Source organism: Chelonoidis abingdonii, chromosome 15 (assembly GCF_003597395.2).
Source record: "Chelonoidis abingdonii isolate Lonesome George chromosome 15, CheloAbing_2.0, whole genome shotgun sequence".
Lineage (NCBI taxonomy): Eukaryota > Metazoa > Chordata > Testudines > Testudinidae > Chelonoidis > Chelonoidis abingdonii.
This window is the reverse complement of record NC_133783.1, coordinates 22,036,479-22,056,492: the sequence shown is the minus strand read 5'-3', so window position 1 is coordinate 22,056,492 and position 20,014 is coordinate 22,036,479. Positions and strand designations below refer to the sequence as shown.

The 20,014-nt window shown below is 37.9% G+C and overlaps 1 protein-coding gene across 5 annotated transcripts in view; it reads right to left on the bottom strand.

Annotated features, from left to right (window-relative positions):
• TET1 (tet methylcytosine dioxygenase 1) overlaps positions 1–20,014 on the bottom strand; it is a 146,133-nt gene that overhangs the window by 102,474 nt on the left and 23,645 nt on the right. For 3 of the 5 annotated variants that reach the window (XM_032795239.2, XM_032795241.2, XM_032795243.2), the window contains exon 3: positions 19,476–19,526. The exons of 1 other annotated variant lie outside the window; for it this stretch is intronic. In XM_032795239.2, the coding sequence (XP_032651130.1) occupies positions 19,476–19,526 (51 nt within the window). Of the gene's footprint in view, positions 1–19,475; positions 19,527–19,613; positions 19,752–20,014 lie in introns of those variants that run through there. One more of the 5 variants, XM_075072607.1, reaches the window with a different exon arrangement.

Genomic DNA, 20,014 nt, shown 5'->3' with positions numbered 1-20,014 from the left:
GAAAACATTAAAGCAGGCCATTTGGGCGAATAAAAATTGATGTTTTGGTTTCTTTTTTAATTAAGAAATTGACTATTAATTTTAATTGAATTTTTTATTGACATGAAATACATTTTTATTTTTAAAAATAAACCCATTTAAAATTAAACTTGAAATTATGACAACCTATGTTAAGGCCTAAACTTTCTACAATCCGTTAAAATCATTTAACTTTTTTTAAAAAAAACCTACATCAATATGCTCTCCTCAAATTTTAATAAAGTTAAAGAATGTTGCATTTTTAATTATATAGAGACTCAGGAGAAAAACATTTTTAACTTTGGGGTCAACTCATGTTATAAATATGTCAATTTCAGGTACTGCATTAAGCATGTATCTGTAGTATTTTCAGACTTTACAATATTCAGAAACACTTCCTGTTTCTGTGCAGAAAAGCTTTTGCATTAATTACTTTTGGTGTGAGTTTAGCAACCAGATGCAGAGACAATATTTTCTTCATTTTATTCAATGTGGAATTGAATTATTCAATCTGGGAATTGAAAAAGCAGGAAAGCTTGTTTTTGTTTTCCGGTCTATAAATAAAAAAACAATGGTAGAGAATCAGATCTACTAATTTAAAAAATGTAAAGGACACGAGACCAGATTTTCAAAGATATTTAGGCATCTAAAGAAGCAATTCCTAGCCAGATTCTGAAAACACCTAAGTAGGTTAAGCACCTAACTAGCTCCCATTGATCTCAATAGCTGTTAAACACCTAACCTGCTTTGGCACTTCAGAAAATCCCACTAGGCACCTGTCAGCATCTACATACTTTTGAAAGTCTGGCCAATCGTGACCAGAAACAAACTGTCAATTCACTACATACAATTAATATTTTATCTGCTTAATAAATCAATTAGTTGTAAATGCAAAACATGTTTTAATACGCTTTTTTTCTTAAATATCTAGCATATTTAAGGTAGTTTTATTTAAATCATATAAACTATTTTAAAATGCTGTTTTTGTGCATGTTTATTGAATTCTACTGTCTATCCAAATGCAGAGTGACACAAATCCTGAATAAAAAATGATTGTCCAGTAAGAAAAATAGGGGTCATTCTCTATTTCATAACATGAAAAAAGTAAAATTTAAGACTCTTGAATAATTATATTAAGCAATATGATTTCTTAACTACATGTGCATATAGTATATCTCCTGGTTAGCAAAAAGAAACACCAAATTTAGTTTAAAGCCTATATTTAACTACAGATCAACATATTTTAATGGTTATATCAAGCAATAAGAACGAACCTTTCTTTAGGAAAATAACTAAAAAAGTACAAATGCAAAAGAGGATTAACATCCATTATTTAAATCAAGGTTTCCTTTCAGTCATTTAAATCATTTTGATTTATATCAAACCACCCCAGCAGGCAATGCTTCCAGAAATCCACCATTCAAAACTCAACTTACAGCTCAGACACCAGATGGAGCTTGGTGTTCACTTTAAAACTGTTTTCTCTTTGATAAACAAAATAAGATAAGAAAGCGGGGAGCCTAAAGTACACATAGATAACACCATCGATTTTATCAGAGGCATCACGAGACCTGTTGGGTCATGGTTGTGAAAACAGATTATTCAGCAACTATGTAGTAAACCAAAATCTAGGGAAACCAGGTTATGAAAATATGAGACCTTATTTAACAAATTTCATTAAACTGAGATATTTACCTATGTTCTTGTAAGCTGCACCTCTCTAAACCATCTATCTGAACCAGAAGCTGCATTTAAACTAAGACTTTTTTTAATTTAATTTCATTTTATAAGAAGGTGAACTGAAAGGTGCAACTGTACTTTCTGTTCAACAGAAAGTTTGTCATAGGTACAAAGACCCTTGTTACGGAAGGCAAAAAGGCACTATAAACTATATTATGCCAGTTGATACAGAATATCTAACAAGAGAATAATGTCTACACAATAATTAAACTGAAAAAGATGGTTCACAACTGATCAAGGGCCTGTGTGAAGCAGAGCAAATCAGGCTCAGAGAAAGCGGTTGCCCTTACACTGAGGCAATTACCTTAGTCCAAGTAACTGGGCATGCTGAATAGGAGGCCTGGGTGAAACCGTGGTCCCCCGGAAGTCAACAGAAAAACTATCCCTACTCTTTAACGCTTTATCCCATGCCACAGCCATTGTCTCTCTATGACAGGAGACAAAGGGATTCTGAAGTATATCCCTCAAGGCTGGTCTACATTACGGGGGAAAATCGATCTTAGATACGCAACTTCAGCTACGTTATACTCGAAGTATCTAAGATCGAATTACTCACCGTCCTCACGGTGCGGGATCGATGTCCGCGGCTCCCCCTGTCGATTCCGCAACTCCGTTCAGATTGGTGGAGTTCCGGAATCGATATAAGCACGTTCTGGGATCGATATATCGCGCCTAGATGAGACGTGATATCGATCCCCGAGCAATCGATTGCTACCCACCGATACGGCGGGTAGTGAAGACATAGCCTCTGTTGCCGGTCATTTTGAGCACATCCCTCAGATCAGTTCCAAAGTTGCCCATGTTCTAAACAAAATTGGTGTCCTCTCACTTTTGCCTTTAGAAACAAAGAATTATGAAACTGAGGTAAAAGGAAGAATTCTTTACGTTAAAGGAATGAATCCCCACAATTATTTAAGATTCCAGCATGAATAAATTTATATTCCTTGCATTCTGGATCATTGTCACTCACTTGCATTTTGGGCATTGCCAGACTGAGAGGCATATTTTGAAGAATCAGAGAGTTGCATAGAAAAAAGAACAGGACAATGTACCAATTTGCTTTTATTCCCAGAGATTGGTTTACCTACCAGCTGGCACTTTCAACACACAAGGGCCATTGACATAGAATACTGGGGTTAGAAGGGACTTCAGGAGGTCATCTAGCCCAACCCTTTGGTCAAAGCAGGACCAATCCTCAGATTTTTACCCCAGTTCCCTAAATGGCCCCCTCAAGGATTGAACTTACACCCCTGGGTTTAGCAGGCCAATGAGCAAACCACTGAGCTATCCCTCCCACAAAATAGATAGAGATATACCTTTCTCATAGAACTGGAAGAGACCCCGAAAGGTCATTGAGTCCAGCCCCCTGCCTTCACAGCATGTGAACTACATGATTCTTCAGAGCAGACCTTTAATTCTTTTGTTGCAGTACACTCAATCATTTTGTTCTTTAGCAAACCTAGTATTATTGCTGGGCTTGAAAATCGTCTGGAGAGTCACACAGGCCCCAATCCTGTAAGTGACTAAAGTGTGCGCAGGTGCACTGCTGTGCCTGTGCAAAGCCCCAGTCACCTCAGTAATAAAGGGCTTTATTCTAAAAATCAAACTATTTCCTGTACTCCATAATTTCCACTAACATTTTTGGAAGTTATCCATATGCACTGAGCAGAAAAAAGATCGTGATGAATCATGTCATTGGCATGGTTTGGTCTACATCTCATTTTTCCATATAAGAACTGGAATTATCATGACATTTGATAATTTTTATTGGAACATATTCTGTACCATTTGACTAGATTTTTTTTCTCTTTTACTTGTACAAAGATATTAACACAGAGTCACAAAATACAACAGATTTGTGTTCTTGTGATCAGAATTTCTAGTGGCTATTCTTGTTTAATAATTAAGGTTGTTTTTTCTTTGCTTGCTATATGAACATAAGAACTGTCATATCGGGTCAGAACAATAGCCCATCTAGTGCAGTATCCGACAGTGGCCAATGCCAGATGTTTCAAAGGGAATGAACAGAACAGGACATTATCAAGTGACCCATCCACCCCATCGTCCAGTCCCAGCATGTGGCAGTCAGAGACTTAGGGACACCCAGAGTATGGGGTTGCATCTGTGACCATATTACTCATAGCCATTGATGGACCTATCCTCCATGAACTAATCTAGTTCTTTTTTTAATCCAGTTATAGTTTTGGTCTTCACAACATCCCTTAGAAACGAGTTCTACAGCTTGCTATGTCCCACTATAAAAAGAAATATTCACAGAGGACTTAGCAGAGCAAGTTTCACTTTATTTTCTCGGGTCTAGGTCTGGCAGACCAAGTACAGTCCAAGAAAAGCCTCTGCCAAAACTGAACCACCTGAAGGTAATATATCTTGAGAGCTATGTTGTAAAACTTGAAAGCTGTACAGCCATGGAGCAAAACTTGCAAGTAATGGTGCCTCCAAAAGCCAGGATTTCAAGCACAAGACTCATCTGATTAAAAAAATTAACAAAACTGTGAGTAATTTCAATGAGGGACTAAAGAATGAAGTGGAGTCCATAAAAGTTGTTTCACCTCCCCCTCATTAAGGTGAATACTGCTCTGTCTGGAAAATGTGAAGTGCTAAGAAATTATATTCAGTCTAAAACTATACAGTGTGGGGTGAAAAGGAGAAAACTGGGGGGAGCTGAATCTGTTGTGAGAATTGCTTGAATATTTAACTTGTATCAGATATTAAATCTGATCCATTCCTTCAGAGGCATCTGCTAATGCTCCTTGCATGGATGAAAAGCCAATCGGAAACAAAGTTTCTGATAAGGGTCAGAATTTAATGGTGACTTTTTTCTTAAAACAAGAGTGACCATGTTCTGAACATACCAAGACAGCTTGGACAGAGACTATACCTTTTTCTTGACACTAAACAAGTTATATTACAAAAATAATGAGTGCCTGACACCCTGAAGGAAGAATTTTCTCATACTGGTGCAGAGATTAGTTCACAGTTACATAGTGTTAAATACTGTTTTTCAGCTAATAAGCTCATTTTAGTACAGAAATATGCAGGAGAAAATGCCTGTGCATCTTCCCATTAGTACAACTCCTCACTTATTCTGCTTACATATTGTGACAAAGAATGGACCAACATCCACTACAGGAGTCCAGGGTCATCTCCAAACTCTATGCAGAACCAAACGCTCTTGGTTGATATGTAGTAAAAGATGGTCCTTGGTATCCTGGTTTCAACCCTTTTGTTCCCTACATACAGTACCATGAGGTACTGTGATAACCAGATGTAGCCCAGAACAATTACTTCTATGACCTGGAATACAAAATAACACACAGACCCAAATCCCAGCAAGAGCGGTTAATGGGATCAGCCACTCCAGAGGAATTATATAACAAGAAATTATAAGATCCTTCCCCTTCACTGGATGCATAGGGTTCTGCCCAGGTGTTGCACAATGGAGCCGCAATGCAGGCACCAGTCTGATATTCATAGGAATGCTACAAACTCTTAGCCCCCGTGAACGACAGCAATGACTTGAGTGTGCAATTGTTCCCTTGCACATTGTGTCCATACACAGGGAACTGAAGTGTGTGTGGGAGCTGAACAACTGTGCACAAGACTTCTCTTCATCCAGTATTCTAGCTGTACCTACTGCCACAGTATTTGAGAATACACAGTTTCCCCTGCAAGTCCATTCAGATTGGCACAGAGCTGGTGGTATCTGAGGGATAACTCTCTACGCTGACAGTGTGCTGCACATTGCTGCCAATGATGGAGGCTTGTACAGGATTTGCTGGCAGACTGCAATTAAATATAGAACAACAGTTGATTCATGGGCCCACCTACTGGCTGATGCTCTGTGTCTCAATATGGACCTCCCTGGCAGTTTTAAGTAACTGTACTGCACTACGGCAATATCTGAAACTTTTATATCTTGTAATAAACTGCATGCTTGCTGCTGTGTACACTGGTTTATCTATCCACTTCTTTGCTAATATATTGAATTGCGTCCTATGACAATACATTAAAAAAATTCAGATGCAAAATGTTCTGCCCCTCAAGACGAGGATAGGTTATACTGGCACAGCATCAAAAGAATAAGCTAGTGACGCCCCTTCCAACTTTAGACGATATTAAAATAAAAGATATTTCTAAAAATTACTGAGGTTCTATATCCCCTTACCCTAATCATTTGGGAATATTTCTGAATACCACTCAGAGGAGTTGTGGAAGTGTTTTAGCAGAGGCAAAGGTCAGTTTGTGAGTGTGGGGGAAGACTTGTCCTGGGAGTGGAGGGGGCCTTTGGAAGCAGAAGATGATGATCAGATTGGTGATACACAGATGAGATAAGTTGCTGAAGGGGTTGGAATGATGGTGTTTTTCACTGGGGGGACAAAAGGGGATGCCCTCACTCATGATCTTCCCGTCCTCCAGGATTTCAGAAGTATCCACCATTGCCTATTCAAATATATAAAAGAAGGTACATTCAACCAAAGTAAATAAATAGATCAACTGTCCTCCTCCAATCACCTCTCTTTACGCTCTTTTAAGTAGAACAAAAGATAAGAGCTCAGAGCTCCTCTTCCACCTACTCACAATGGACTCTACAGCTCCAACTGGAAAGTTTGCTCTAGCTGACGGAGTTTATATTTGCAGTACTTAGTACTCTTACCCCCACCTGGAAAGGATTCTCAAAGAAACTTGAGTCTTAAACAAATAGGAGATTTGGAAAACAACAGTCTGCTCCTATTTTCTCCCTCCCTCACAGAAATAGAGCAAGAAAGGGTCGGCAAGAGGTTCACACATTCAGAGTATGTCTACGTAGCACATAAGATCAGGCTCTGATTCAGGTTTAAGCCCAAGCTCCCTGCCACCCACAGAAAAGACTCAAGTCAGGAACTTCTTTGGACTCAGGTCTGCAGACCTTGCTGGGAGGGTGGGTCACAGCCCAAGTCTTGCTGTGATCTAGGACAATACCCAGGCATCTTGCAGTATGGATGCAAAACAAGTCTAGATTGCCAGGCTCGGGTCTGTAGAGTCTGCCAACACTATCCCACAATCCCCTGGGGCTGCGCTTCCCAATCCTTCAATCCCAACACTTCCCACTCGCTTCCCAAGAACAAGCAACCTCCTAGTTCAAATGCAGCTGCTCAACATTTCAACCTTAATTTCCACGCGGCCTGCTCAATTAGAAATACAATCAGAGTGTGTATTTCATCCATTGCTTGCTTTAATATTAGAGTCCAAATTACAGCAGAGGGAGGCAGTCTGTCTCTGTACAGACACACGGTACTTGTAAAGAGATTCTCCTGCAACTCCATGTTAAATCAGCACCTTGTTGACTTTACCACGATGTTTCACCATTGCTGACTGGTGATGAAAGTGAACTTCTCACAGAGTAAGAACTCCAGATAGTTGATTATGATCCAGGATAATCCACATGTACTAGGGCTACCTCTAACTCACAAGCCCCCTCCATTATGAGATGTGCTGGTCAGCCACTAGATGCCCAAATATCTCCTTCTCATACATGGATAGCTGTCCTCCACTGACCTGAAACATAAGTTCATGCTTCCATCAGCAACCTCCTGACTATCAGTCAGTCCTGCCTAAAATGACTGAAAAACCATAGCTAGTGATTAGACGATTCATAATTCCTCTCCATCCCTGGAAAAAATGAAGGGGATGTACAAATAATTTAAATTTAATTTTGCATGTGTATCTTGTCATGATGTGTGATGAATTTCTTTGCTACTCCAACTGATGTGTGAAGTAGCCAATGGTTTTTGTGTGAATAAAATAAAGCCCATTGATAAAATGTATCATCCTTAAAACCTGTATTAAAGCAGCCTCTTTAATAGAGTGGAAAATGTAATTTTTTATCATGGTCAGACAATAACACGGTCTCTCTCTTTTCTTTCAAGGCCCTTTCACATCCGCAGGGCAGACACACAACACCAGCAATCTGGGGGAGCAGACCCACCCATTGCGGGCGAGGAGAAAGAGAGTCCAGGATGAGCTGATGGAGGAGATTATGTGCCAATTAGTTTTGTCTAGAGAGTTCCAAAAGGACCAAATGGAGCATCAAAAGAATAAAGATGCAAAAAGGGCAGAGAGAGAGAGAGAGAGAGAGAGAGAGAGAGAGGCTGCACAGAGGTAGGAGAGATTGGTGGACAGATTCATGGAGCATGACCTCAGGTTGAGAGTGCAGCAGAAGGAGCTGTTCAAGCGATTACTTGTGCTTATGGCTACCAGAGTGCAGGCTCCACTGGCACCATTAGCTCTTGCTCCAGCCCCATGCCCTGAGTCCCCTCCATGCTATTGTGTCCTGCAGACTATGCAGCCCTTGGACAATTCAGGGGGTGCCACACCACCACCCAAAGTTGATTTGCCAACTCCAAACTGGTTAGCCACAGAGCTGAAGCAGTTTGGGGTAGCCAGCTTCCAGATGGCTATAGCAACCCACTTTTGGACCGCCATGGCCTTCTTCACGTGGATGATCACACTGGAGGGTAAGGGTTAACTAAACATAAACCTCCAGGAACATGTTCTCCTTAATGCAAAAGTTCAGAACCCACTGTTGGTCATCCCTGGTCCTCATGATGATGTAGTCCCACCAATCTGTGGTTGTAGCCTAGTTCCCGAAGCACTGGTCTACATGGGGGAAAGCTGTGACTACGACAACTGTCATGAGCAGCATCAGCATCGCAGCTGGCATGTCAATATCCGCTGAGGTGCCTTCAGCAGTTCAAAAATTGTCACCAAAATGTCCCACAGTGTCTTGCAGATACTTGAAATAGGAGTGACAGCATAAGGTGGAGGAGTTCTTCCACCACATCGGGATCTATGATGATGGTTCCAGCTGCTGGTAGTGTGCAAACACAAAATGGCTAGGCTGGATGTGTTCGCAGGCTAAAATCACCTAAAATACTTCTGGCCAACTCCCATGGGACAGACACACAAGTTCTCCCACAACCCACTATGAACCAAACCCTAGAGCAGCATCAGCAGGAGAAGGCCCTAGGAATCCTGGGATATAGCAGTATACACTCAAGTTCTGACTTGGATCTGTGTAGTGCAGTATGGATGCACCAGCATGGCTGTGGAGCCCAGGTTTCCAGTGAAGTATGGATGCTCAAGTGTGGGCTTGGAAACACTGAATATGCAAGCCTGCATCATGCAGACTCAGATTTAGTGTGTTGTGTAGACACACCCACACCGGCTTCTATGTCTGATTTGCCTCTCACTTGTATCAGAGTAAATCAAGGGAAAACCCATTTGAGTGATTGGACACATCAGTGCAAAGTTATTAATGAGGGAAGAATGAGGCCTACAACCTCTAGCTTCCAAATCACTGCCCACTGCAACCCCACCTTTCCATGCAATGACCTGCAGCAGCCCCTGACATTCATGATGAACTTGGGACGCAAATGCCTCTGTATGCCCTCTGCCCACCTCACCGTTTGCTTCTGCGCATGTTGGAACAACGCAAATTGGACCTGGAACACAAGATCAGAATTTGAAATGCCCCAGCTGGCACACAAGGAAGCCAGGAAGTAGCACCCCAGGTCTCAGACCAGTGACAGCTGGGACCAGAACTCAAGTTAGGTATGGAGGAGCGGTTAGGCAACTGAGGATGCGGAAATGGAGGCAATTCCTTAGTTTCATCCCCACACTGTTGATAAATGTGCTCACTCTACCCTTGAAACCTGCAAGGACAATTCATTTTACTTTTTCAAAATTGAGTTCTGTGTACCTCATCTGTGATCTATGGAGCAAAACCTGTGCTAGTCAAGGAAAGGAGTCACACTATTAGTTCTTTCCCTCCCCCTTCCAGTTCAAACAGCGAACTAACACTCCAACTATATTCCAATTCCAGATCTCGCCTTTTTTAAAGTTCTCCTATCCTGCATCTGGGACTCAGTCTACCAGAAAAAAACATCCAAAGCATTTTAGGACATGCAACACCCAAAAGGTTATGGATACTGGCAAATCTGTTCAGCAAAAAGGTCCCCTAATGCAGGACCATATTTAAAAAACAAAAACCATGGCTCCCAACCTCTTTAGGTCAACGTTGTAACTTCAGTTGGGAGACAAAGAGTTCATGCAAATGATCTCTCAGTTTACCACTCCCCTCTGCTTAAATCTTTGGTCACTGTATTTTCTGCTTAATGGGTGCTGAGAACAGACTGTAAAAAAGAAAGAGGTAGAGAAAGCAACTCATGGCAGATTTGAAGACTAGGAGGAAATACTGGATTTTGAAATGGAGCATTTCCAGTAAGGACTAATGTTGAAAATAAAAGAAATTTAGACTCAGGAGAAAGCCAAAATGGACAAAACATTGGTATTGGCTGCTTTTAAAGATAATAAATGAGATCACCCAGTACCTGAGAAAAAGGTTAATTCCTGATTTACAAATGTAACATTTTATTTTTTCCTTCCATATTATGAAAAACAGAAATGTCAAAAGCAACCTCACATCACACTATTAGCAAACTCTTTCTATCTTTGAAGTTTCCAATACTCTTTGCCTCCTCTTAGCAAACCAGTTATCTATCCAGGAATGAGTGGAATGACAACAGATCTGGTGGAACAGAACTTTTAAAGCAATGTCACTTCACATATTGTTTGGAATGGAAACACCATTCAGAATGGCTCTCCTCTTATTAATATTGATCTGAATATTTTAAAAAGGTACCAGTAAGTATTCATATATAACATTGATTCTACTTGAGCTCCTTCCACACAAAATTCATATTCATCTCTGCTGTCAGGTCCTAAATGTTTGGTTTGTCATCAAACTAGTTTGCTTCCTGTGTCTTTGGGGTCAGTAAATTCACTTGAGCTCACCTTCAGAACATTTCCCAGACCTGACATTAGACTGCCCCTCTGCCAAAACTTTCACTGATCCCTCCCCTTCTTATTCCAGTAATTCTTTCTTTATGGCCTTCAACTCCCCTAAGCTCCAGGTTTGCTCAAAATATAGTTTCATCCCATCCATACTTGTATTTGGAACACATCAGCCGATCCCCAGAAATCTTCACTAGCTTCCTGTCCATTAAAAAAATCCAGCACAAATTCTCTGTAGCTATTACCTCCCTCCCCCTTTCCAATCTCATCTCCATTTTATCTATACCCTTATCTGTGCTCCACAAATAGCAAGCATCTTTCCCCAGCTTGTCTCTCCAAGAGAGGAAGATCTTTCTTCACAGCTTCTTTCACTATTTGGAACTATTTCCTTGTGCATGATCCAGATTCAGAAAGACAGAATAAGAGAACCAATCTTTTTTCTTCACCTATAGCTCCTAATTCTCTCTCTAAAGGCCTGATCCCAAAAGGTGCTGAGCACCCACAACTCACATTAAAAACAATGGGGATTTGGTGTGCTCAGGACCTCTCACAATCAGGCCTCAAGAGCCTGATCTGCTACACTTCTTGCTTAATAACTTCAGTGAGATTACACACATGAATAAGGTATATAGGATCAGTTCCTAAATGATGGTATGTATCAGTAGTATCTATGCTGTAGTTTGGAGCCATTTTTGGCTCTCGAGACTCTAAATTTGCACCCTCAAAGGCAACTGTAGTAAGGAGAAAACTTGTATTTGATTATGAATTTAAAATATGCACTGAGCTTTAAAATTATTTCCATCAGACCCATTGCTACACTAAGTAGATAGGTGACTTCTCTGCCAGGTTAGAGAAGCCTCAGGAAGACAGGATAGAATTTCAAACAGCAAAGGATTGTGCTCCTCCCCCAACAGTCACCCAACACACACCTCAGGGCAAGGACAAAAGAGAAACTGAGCACAGAATTGTATTTCTACTCTAAGAGATGCTAATTCAACCTAGTATTTTGTCTTCTTCTTACTAATTTTTATTTAAATACATTTTAGCATTTGTTTTCTAAACTGAAACGTAGTGAAATAAAAGTGATGCTGATGACACCGGAAAATGTAGTGCTCTGTTAATCCATAAAAGAAATATGCTATGATCAGTAGCAATGTGCATTTCCTCACATTACCCTCCTAATATTCTTTAACTCAAATTTGGAGTGATTACCTCTAGAGGCAAGAGAAGTTCAGTCTCTGTATCCATCTATTCAAACTAGTTGCTCTGTCTACATATTTATACAGTGTCCATCACAACAGCATATGAATACACTGTCTTGTCTACTGAGAATAGTAAAAAGCATGTCATTAGGTAGGACAGTCAGCGTATTGTGGATCTGTGCTCACTAGAGACAGAAGCCACAATTCACTTTATATAGTTCTAGTACACCAAACTGGCAACAGGTAGAAACAATTTTCATTCACTATCAGTACATCTTAGATCTGAACTGGTGACTCAGAAGTAACTATTCTACCTTCTATTATCAAAACAGTGAGCCATCTAGTTCCTTAATACAAATACTTTTGAATCTGGTTACATTACTTTTTGCTTTTCTGTTCTGCCACTAATTTTATTATTTATTACTTGTTGCACTCCAATAATGTACTTAGCTCCAATCTACTTCAGTCATAGACAATACATATTAGGCATGTTTATCTGCTGACTTGAGAGAACTTGTTTTATGTCATAAAAAAAGAGAGATCTCAAATACACACTCTTTTCCAGGCCTGAACAATTTCTGTTTATAGCAATGCTCTAGTCTTGTTTTTAAAAGGTTAAAATGAGGGCATTGTTACAGTTTCAGTAAGGAACACACAAGTCAGTGACAGATATATTAAAAGTTTGACTACAGATACTTTACATGAAAAAAAGTCACAGGACTGACAAGGTGTGTGTCACCAATCACCTACCTTGTGTGTTGCAGCACTTCCCAACATCTCTTATCTATATTTTGTCTATTCAGATTGAAAGATCTTTGAAATATGGACTGTGTATTCTTTTATAGCTCTAAAGCAGCTAGCACACTCTTCATGCTGTTTCCATTTTCTATTGCACTCTGCTGGGACTTTCACTTTTCTTTTTAACAAGTTTCACTCTTAATGTTCTTATGCACAAGAACAATGCTGTAAAGCTCAGGCTGCAAGAGTGCAGGACAATGCTTATTTGAATAAAAAATACACTTTTTTGGATTTATAGAAACTTTTCTTTTAGTCATAGGTTCCTTGGAAATTTTATTTTACAAAAACTAAATTTTGGAACATGTTTAACTGGACAGTTGATTAAATATAACAAGACAGACACCAGAAATGAAACAGCAATATGTATATTTGTTCATAATCAGCTATTCATGATGTGACACAGGCTACTGACCACTGAACTAGCACTGAAAATTCGATCATTTAATTTTTTTTCCCAAAAAAATGTTGAATCATGATGGCAAGGATGGGTGAATAGTTTTTAAGCCTGGGCTGTTAAAGCTAATAAAAAATGATTCCACTTAATTTCTTTAGCTCTACCATACACAGTACTTTAATATTTATTGTATTTTGCTCTGAGATACTTCTATGGATTTGTATATTACAAAATGGGAAATGACTGCCTTGGAAGCAATACTGTGGAAAGGAAGCAGGGGATCATAGTGGACCACAAGTGAAATTTGAGTTAACTGTGTAATGCTGTTGCAAAAAAAAAGCAAACATCATTTTGGGATGTATTACCAGGAATGTTGTTCACAAGACATGAGAAGTAATTCTTCTGCTCTACTCTGCGCTGATTAGACCTCAACTGGGGTATTGTGTCCAGTTCTGGGCCCCAAATTTCAGGAAAGATGTGGATAAACTGGAGAAAGTCCAGAGATGAACAACAAAAAATGATTAAAGGTCTAGAAAACATGACCTATGAAAAAATTAGGTTTGTTTAGTCTGGAAAAAAGAAGACTGAGAGGGGACATGATAACAATTTTCAAGTACATAAAAGGTTGTTACAAGGAGAAGGAAGAAAATTTGTTCTTCTTAATCTCTGAGGATAGGACAAGAAGCAATGGGCTTAAATTGAAGCAAGGGAGGTTTAGGTTGGACATCAGGAAAAACTTCCTGTCAGGGTGATTAAGCACTGGAATAAATTGCCTAAGGAAGTGGTGGAATCTCCAACATTGCCGATTTTTAAGAGCAGGTTAGACAAACACCTGTCAGAGAGGGTCTAGATAATACTTAGTCCTGCCATGAGTGCAGGAGCCTGGACTAGATGACCTCTCAAGATCCCTTCCAGTCCTATGAAAAAAGAATTTACTTAGTAAAAGCCTCTCTGTATGGGTTAAATATCCTGCATAAGTGATTGATTTAAATTCTGAAGCCTTGACACAGGCAAGAATCTTAATGAAGTAATGGAAACTTTGCCTGAGTAATAACTGCAGGATCAAATCTTTGGTATATTTTATCACTGAATACACTAATTCCATACAATATTTAAGGATTAAAACAAACACCAGACATGAAATCTGGTCCCACCGAAGTAAATGGGAGTTCTGCCTTTGACTGCATCCCAGGTCAGCTAGTGAAGGCAATAAGTGGCCTTCTTAGTCAACACAATAATATTAGTTTAAAAGATTAATAAATGCCAAAAATAATTTTCAGAAGCTTATCTATTTTTAATGGATAAGCTTGTGTTTATGGATTTAAAGATATATACAAATTTACACCTCACTTTTGAAATTTGGAAAGAAATTTTAAATGCTCTTCTGTTTCGGGAAACTTAATACATAAATTTTACAAGCTAAGTAAAAGAGAATCAATCATTTTTACTGAACATTCAATAATGAGTGCAGACAACAATATAGTTATTTGAGTTAAAAAGTTTAACTTTATTTTGTAACCTAAGTTCATTAAGAATTTCTAATGATACATGAATTGCGAATTAAGCGTTAACCTTTCCCCATGCCTGGACATGTACTTCTTGTAAGTTTCCTTTCAGCAAATTTATTATTAAATAAAAAGTAAGCCAAAGTCAAACTCCATTTCAGAATCATGACAACATTTTCTATCAAATGTTAGAAGTATCTTTCAGAATGTTTATTCTTCTAAAATCATGCAATATTTACAGCTCTAACCCTCCAATATGACCTAATATTGTGGACTTCCGTATTCTTACAAAACAATACTTAAGTCAACAGGACACTACACAGGTGAAAGGATCTGTGTTTGTGGTTCAGTTGGGCTGTTCATAGATGTAAAATTACTCACATGCATAACTGTTAGCAGGATCAGGGCCTGAGTTACACCAGTACAATCCCACTAGCTTCAACTGAGTAGCACCACCATAAAGGGAGGGGAAAAATTAACCCATAAAATTATAGAACACCATCAACTTAAAAATAACACACTGTATGAAAGTGTTACCTATTATTATTACAAACAACTAGTTTACTATAAATGGAAGATCTTAGAGGAAGTTTCCCTCTCCCCATTTCTTTAATTTGTGCATTTTAAAACACTTTGTATATTGTTAGTTTTGCTCCTTCACTTACATACTCAATTGTCTTTCCCTTTTATTTGTGTGCCATTAAACACAATAAAAACAGAGCAAAACTCCTCTTTTTAAAACCACAAAAACTGGCCGAGAGGTTTAAAGGCAGGTATAGTAGAAAATTTCACTAATATTTTTTAATTGGCTAGATTTTAAGTTGAGAGTGTCCCTTTAGAAACACAAAATGTGAGATAGTAATTTTCAGGATAGTATTATATCCAACATGTGTAGCATCATTCTATCTTCCTCCTCTGTAAGATTCCATTATAGTGGGGCTCCATCCATCAAGTTGTTGATATCTTAAAAAAAGTAATAAAAATGAATTACTTCCAGCTCTGCATTCTGGCAGACGTTCTTCATTAAAAACATATCATATATCACAAGTTGGAACAAATGGCTTAAGATTAGTTCAATCCAAGATCACTAAAAGCATGATCACATTCATTAGCAGCTTCTCTTCTTGTCTTCTGTTAACATTTATATCTCAGAAATGTGTATCATGTGGGTTTTCTTAAAGCAACATAGCTAAAATTGCACTGTGACCAAGGCTAATAGAAACCTTGACATCTTCATATTTGAAAACTGGTCCTATGTAGACATGCAGGAACTTATGCATGCATGCATAGGGAAGGAACGAGCCATTTTGTACAAGTGTGTTAAAATATGTATTTGCATCATTCATTGAAATGTGATGTTTATAGTATTAGATACAAATAAACCAAAAGTACCAAGTATTTAATCATTGCTTGCTTTTTGTTTAGCTTAGACTGAACTGATTTTACAGAATTCAGCAGTCACTGGATCTCCCTTTTCTGGCACACATGGAGTATACTTAGAAAGTTTATAAACAAACATGTGAACAACCCCAAAATCACAAAGTACATGCATCCAGTTGTAATACTCACTTAGCAGTGTTTATATTAATGTTGACTCTTGTATGAATTCTGGATCCCTCTCATAGGCTCTTCCTTTATTATCTCCATCAATGTAGAAAACTTCTGCAGCCATTCAAAAGATAACCTTGGCATTGTAAAACCTAGTGACAAGACCATGGATTGTACTTCTTCATCAGCTGTTGTCCTGTGCATGGGTTCCTGACTGTTCGTTCCACTTCTATCTGTATTGATAATAGCAGTTCTCTCTGACAATCTGATGCCATAATCAATGTTTGTTTCTTCTGATCTGTGCTTTCATTTTAATAAAGTGTGATTGTAAACATTTCCTCACTGTGAAATGGGGTGCATTATACACAAAGTGGGTGAGAAATACCATTAAATAGGTAAATGAAAAAAAGCCACTCTCTCACCCTTTTATCTGAGGCACTCATTTACATTTTCAACAACAGGTACCAGGTACCGCAACAAGTAATGGGTCTTCTTGCATATGTTTTCCATTTATGTACCAGAAACAAAATGCAAAAGGTATTTGCTTCAGTAGGAAGACATCGTGTAATGTTTGCAAGTGAAATTGTAAATACTCTGTCTTTGGTATTAAACAGCTATTCCCACAAACACACATTACTTTTGCCTTCAATGAGTGTTTGTTTCCTAGAATTTACAGTCAGATTGTTTAGATTTTTATTCACACATCTGTACAATTATGAAAATAATAATAGAATGTGTCAGAAAAATAAATTTTGAAGTTACTTTATATGATAACAAAATGGTAGCAATAAGGTACAAAATAGTACATTCATCAAAGTAAACAAAATCTACAGTAGTTTAACAATATTACCATATGTGAAATTAATGCTTATAGCAGTGCAAACTATTTCCAGCAGGCAAATATTTTCCTATTTTGAGACATTTGTTTTCTACCAGATAGGGTACTGTTATTAAGAAAAGTAGTAGTCCCAACAACTTGTATCTGAAAGTTATATGTAATTGATTAATTCATATTTTCTTTAAACATACATTTACAAGAACTACCTTTCATTAATATCTAAGGCTGTGTCTACACTGCCACTGTTAGTGCTAAAACTTTTGTCATTCAGGAATGTGAAAAAAACACACACCTGAGAGAGAAAAGTTTTCGCGTGGAAAAGCGCCAGCATAGACAGTGTTTTTCGCTGGGAGCTGCACTCTCGGCGATAAAGCTACCACCCCTCTTTTGGAGTGGTTTTTTTTTTTTTAAATTTGCTGGGAGAGCTCTCCCCCAGCAGTAAAGCGTGTCTACACTGCCCATGTCACAGAGCTGCTGCGGCCATGCTGAAACGTGGGCAGTGTAGACATACTAAGAAAAATTAGAAACACAAACTATCACATTCTTCCTTAGAACAAAGAAAGCTACAAATTCTCCTTTAAAGGACGTTTACATTACTATTACAGTCAAAATCACATTGCAAGCAAACTCCTTAAAATGCTAGAAGATTATTATTTAATTTTAAGTGTCACTTGCTGGATTCATACATCTGCCATTAATCATTAAAATAAAAGCTCGGTGTTATAATTCAATACATGTTACTGCAGAAATGTTTATGGCATTTGAAATGCCATCATCAATTGAAAAAGGAGGAGCAGAAAAAACTACTATTCCAGAGTATCAGGTTTCAGACTGTACATGATGTATATTTCATTTTGGAAAGTTTATTGCCTCTGATATAAAGGGAGTCTAGTTCCGTATTACACATAGTGAAAAACAACATCCAGTACTTTTAGAAGAATGACAAAACACATCCAGAAACACACTACTTGACATAAGCCAATAACAAATCTTACCAAATACAGATTCAGTAATCATGCACTAGTAGTGAAAACTAGAAGACACAAAGTACAGTATAAAACCAGAGAGAAATTCACTTTCCAGTCCAAAGCCCAACACAGGATATAGTATGCATGAAAATATTTTCTCAAAATTATCAATAAGATGTTCCATTAAAAATCAAGGATGAAAAACTGTACATAAATCTGTGAGAAAGAAAAGGGCCAACAGAGACAGCATCATGCTCTACAGCAATCTGTCACCAAATCAGACACAGACAATGACAAATGGACATGAGATAAAATCTTAAACATACTGTGAAGCCCTACCCTGGGCAGATATTCAATACAATGTAGCTGCCTCTGACAGAGACCAGATTTCTGTTCTTTTTGCACTTTGACAACATTGGTGTAACTTGTCATATCAACTAAGTATTATAGAATGAACAACAATTAATTTATGGAAAAACATCAATGTCACCAACAGAGGAAAAAAATTCACACTATAATCAAACATTTTTCACCATTTTCTACATTGAAATCAAGTTATAATTCTGATATGTTGTGCTACAAAAAGCAATTATTAAAATGAAAAATTAACACATGATGATGATTTAATGAAACATGTTAGTTCTATAATTGATTAATTCATTTAATGAATGGAAGGTGGTGCTTTTACTGCTATTGTACCACTACAATTACTGTTATAAAAGATGCAAGAGGTGTTTTAAAATGCACAACTGCTTCCACATTAAAACAGATCCCTGAGGTTAGACACATTTGCAAGTCAAATACAATTCAAAAACTCTGTTCTTTCCTTAATCTGAGCATTTTATTTAATGTTGTATTACTGAATAAGTTATAATTTCTTTAAACAAGTGTAGTTTCTTGTGAACCATTTATCATGCAATAAGTGAAATAGGCGGATTTTTCATTTTAAAACGTCCAAATTTATAAAATTACATTTTATTGTATTGTACTTATACCAAATTCCTCATGTCCCAAAGCTTTTGAAAATATATGAATGGTCAAACAATGTTTAGATAAATAATAAAATTCTCACGCTTAAGTGCACTTTGTAGGATAAAAAATAAATAGCATGTTTATTTAAAGGTCCTTTCATTTACTGTACACAAGTTCTTAATATCTTCTTTAACTATTTTGTAGTTTTAAAATAAGGAAAGAATTCCTGAGTAAATATTTCTATATAACTTTTTAGTGATGATATAGTTCTGACTTTAAATATTTAAATTTCAGATCCCATCAAACCTATATGCTGAAAAAAAATCACCAAACTCTTACTCTCAGTATATAAATATTAAGCTATGCCTAAATGAAATTTGAATTAATCTTCAACACATTGGAAGAAGGTAAGCTTTGTAGCCTACAGACTTGTGCAGAAAGATTCAAATATGTACATAATATATAAACAGAAAAGAAAACCTTCTATGCTTTTAAAATGAGCTAATCCTCTGAAAATCTGGAAAGAAATGATGTCCAGCAGTTAACCCTTTGACTTCCTATTCCAAGTGACAATAAAATACGGTTTAAATTGGGGAGGGGGGAGAGGAGGGAAGTATTATTAAAGCAATGATTGGTTACCTTTAAAACTCTTTGCTTTCTCCTCTGAGGCCTTTTGTTTTCAGTTAGCACCTAAAAAAATATCAAATTGCAGAATAAAGTTTAAACTTAAAAAATTAAATCCCCAATTTTATTAGAAAACTGTAATACTGTAAATACCCATAATGCTTTATATGCAGCATTTGAACTGATGGAGACTTTACACTGTAAAGTCACTGCAACCACAACAAAAAGCTGTGCTATAAAAACGTAGCAGGGAAAGAAAAGACCCTTTTCCCCCCTGAAAGTCTGCCTTAATTAGGCTCTGCATTCTTCACAGCAAAACCCCACGAGGTGGCCATCTTGCTTCCTTCTGCAGAGGAACCCTCTACAGTGTAGCACTTCTTGAGGCTGCTTTTTGGGTATTATTATCATGGTGTTTAAAAGCAGCAGCCCCTGCCTGCCAACGCTGGGGACGTGCTGGGCATGCCTCTCGCAAAAAGAGCTCCAGAAAGGGCCCAGCCAATGGCAAGGCGAGGCCAGCCGCTCCAAACTGATCTTCCCTGCCTAGCCCTTCCTAA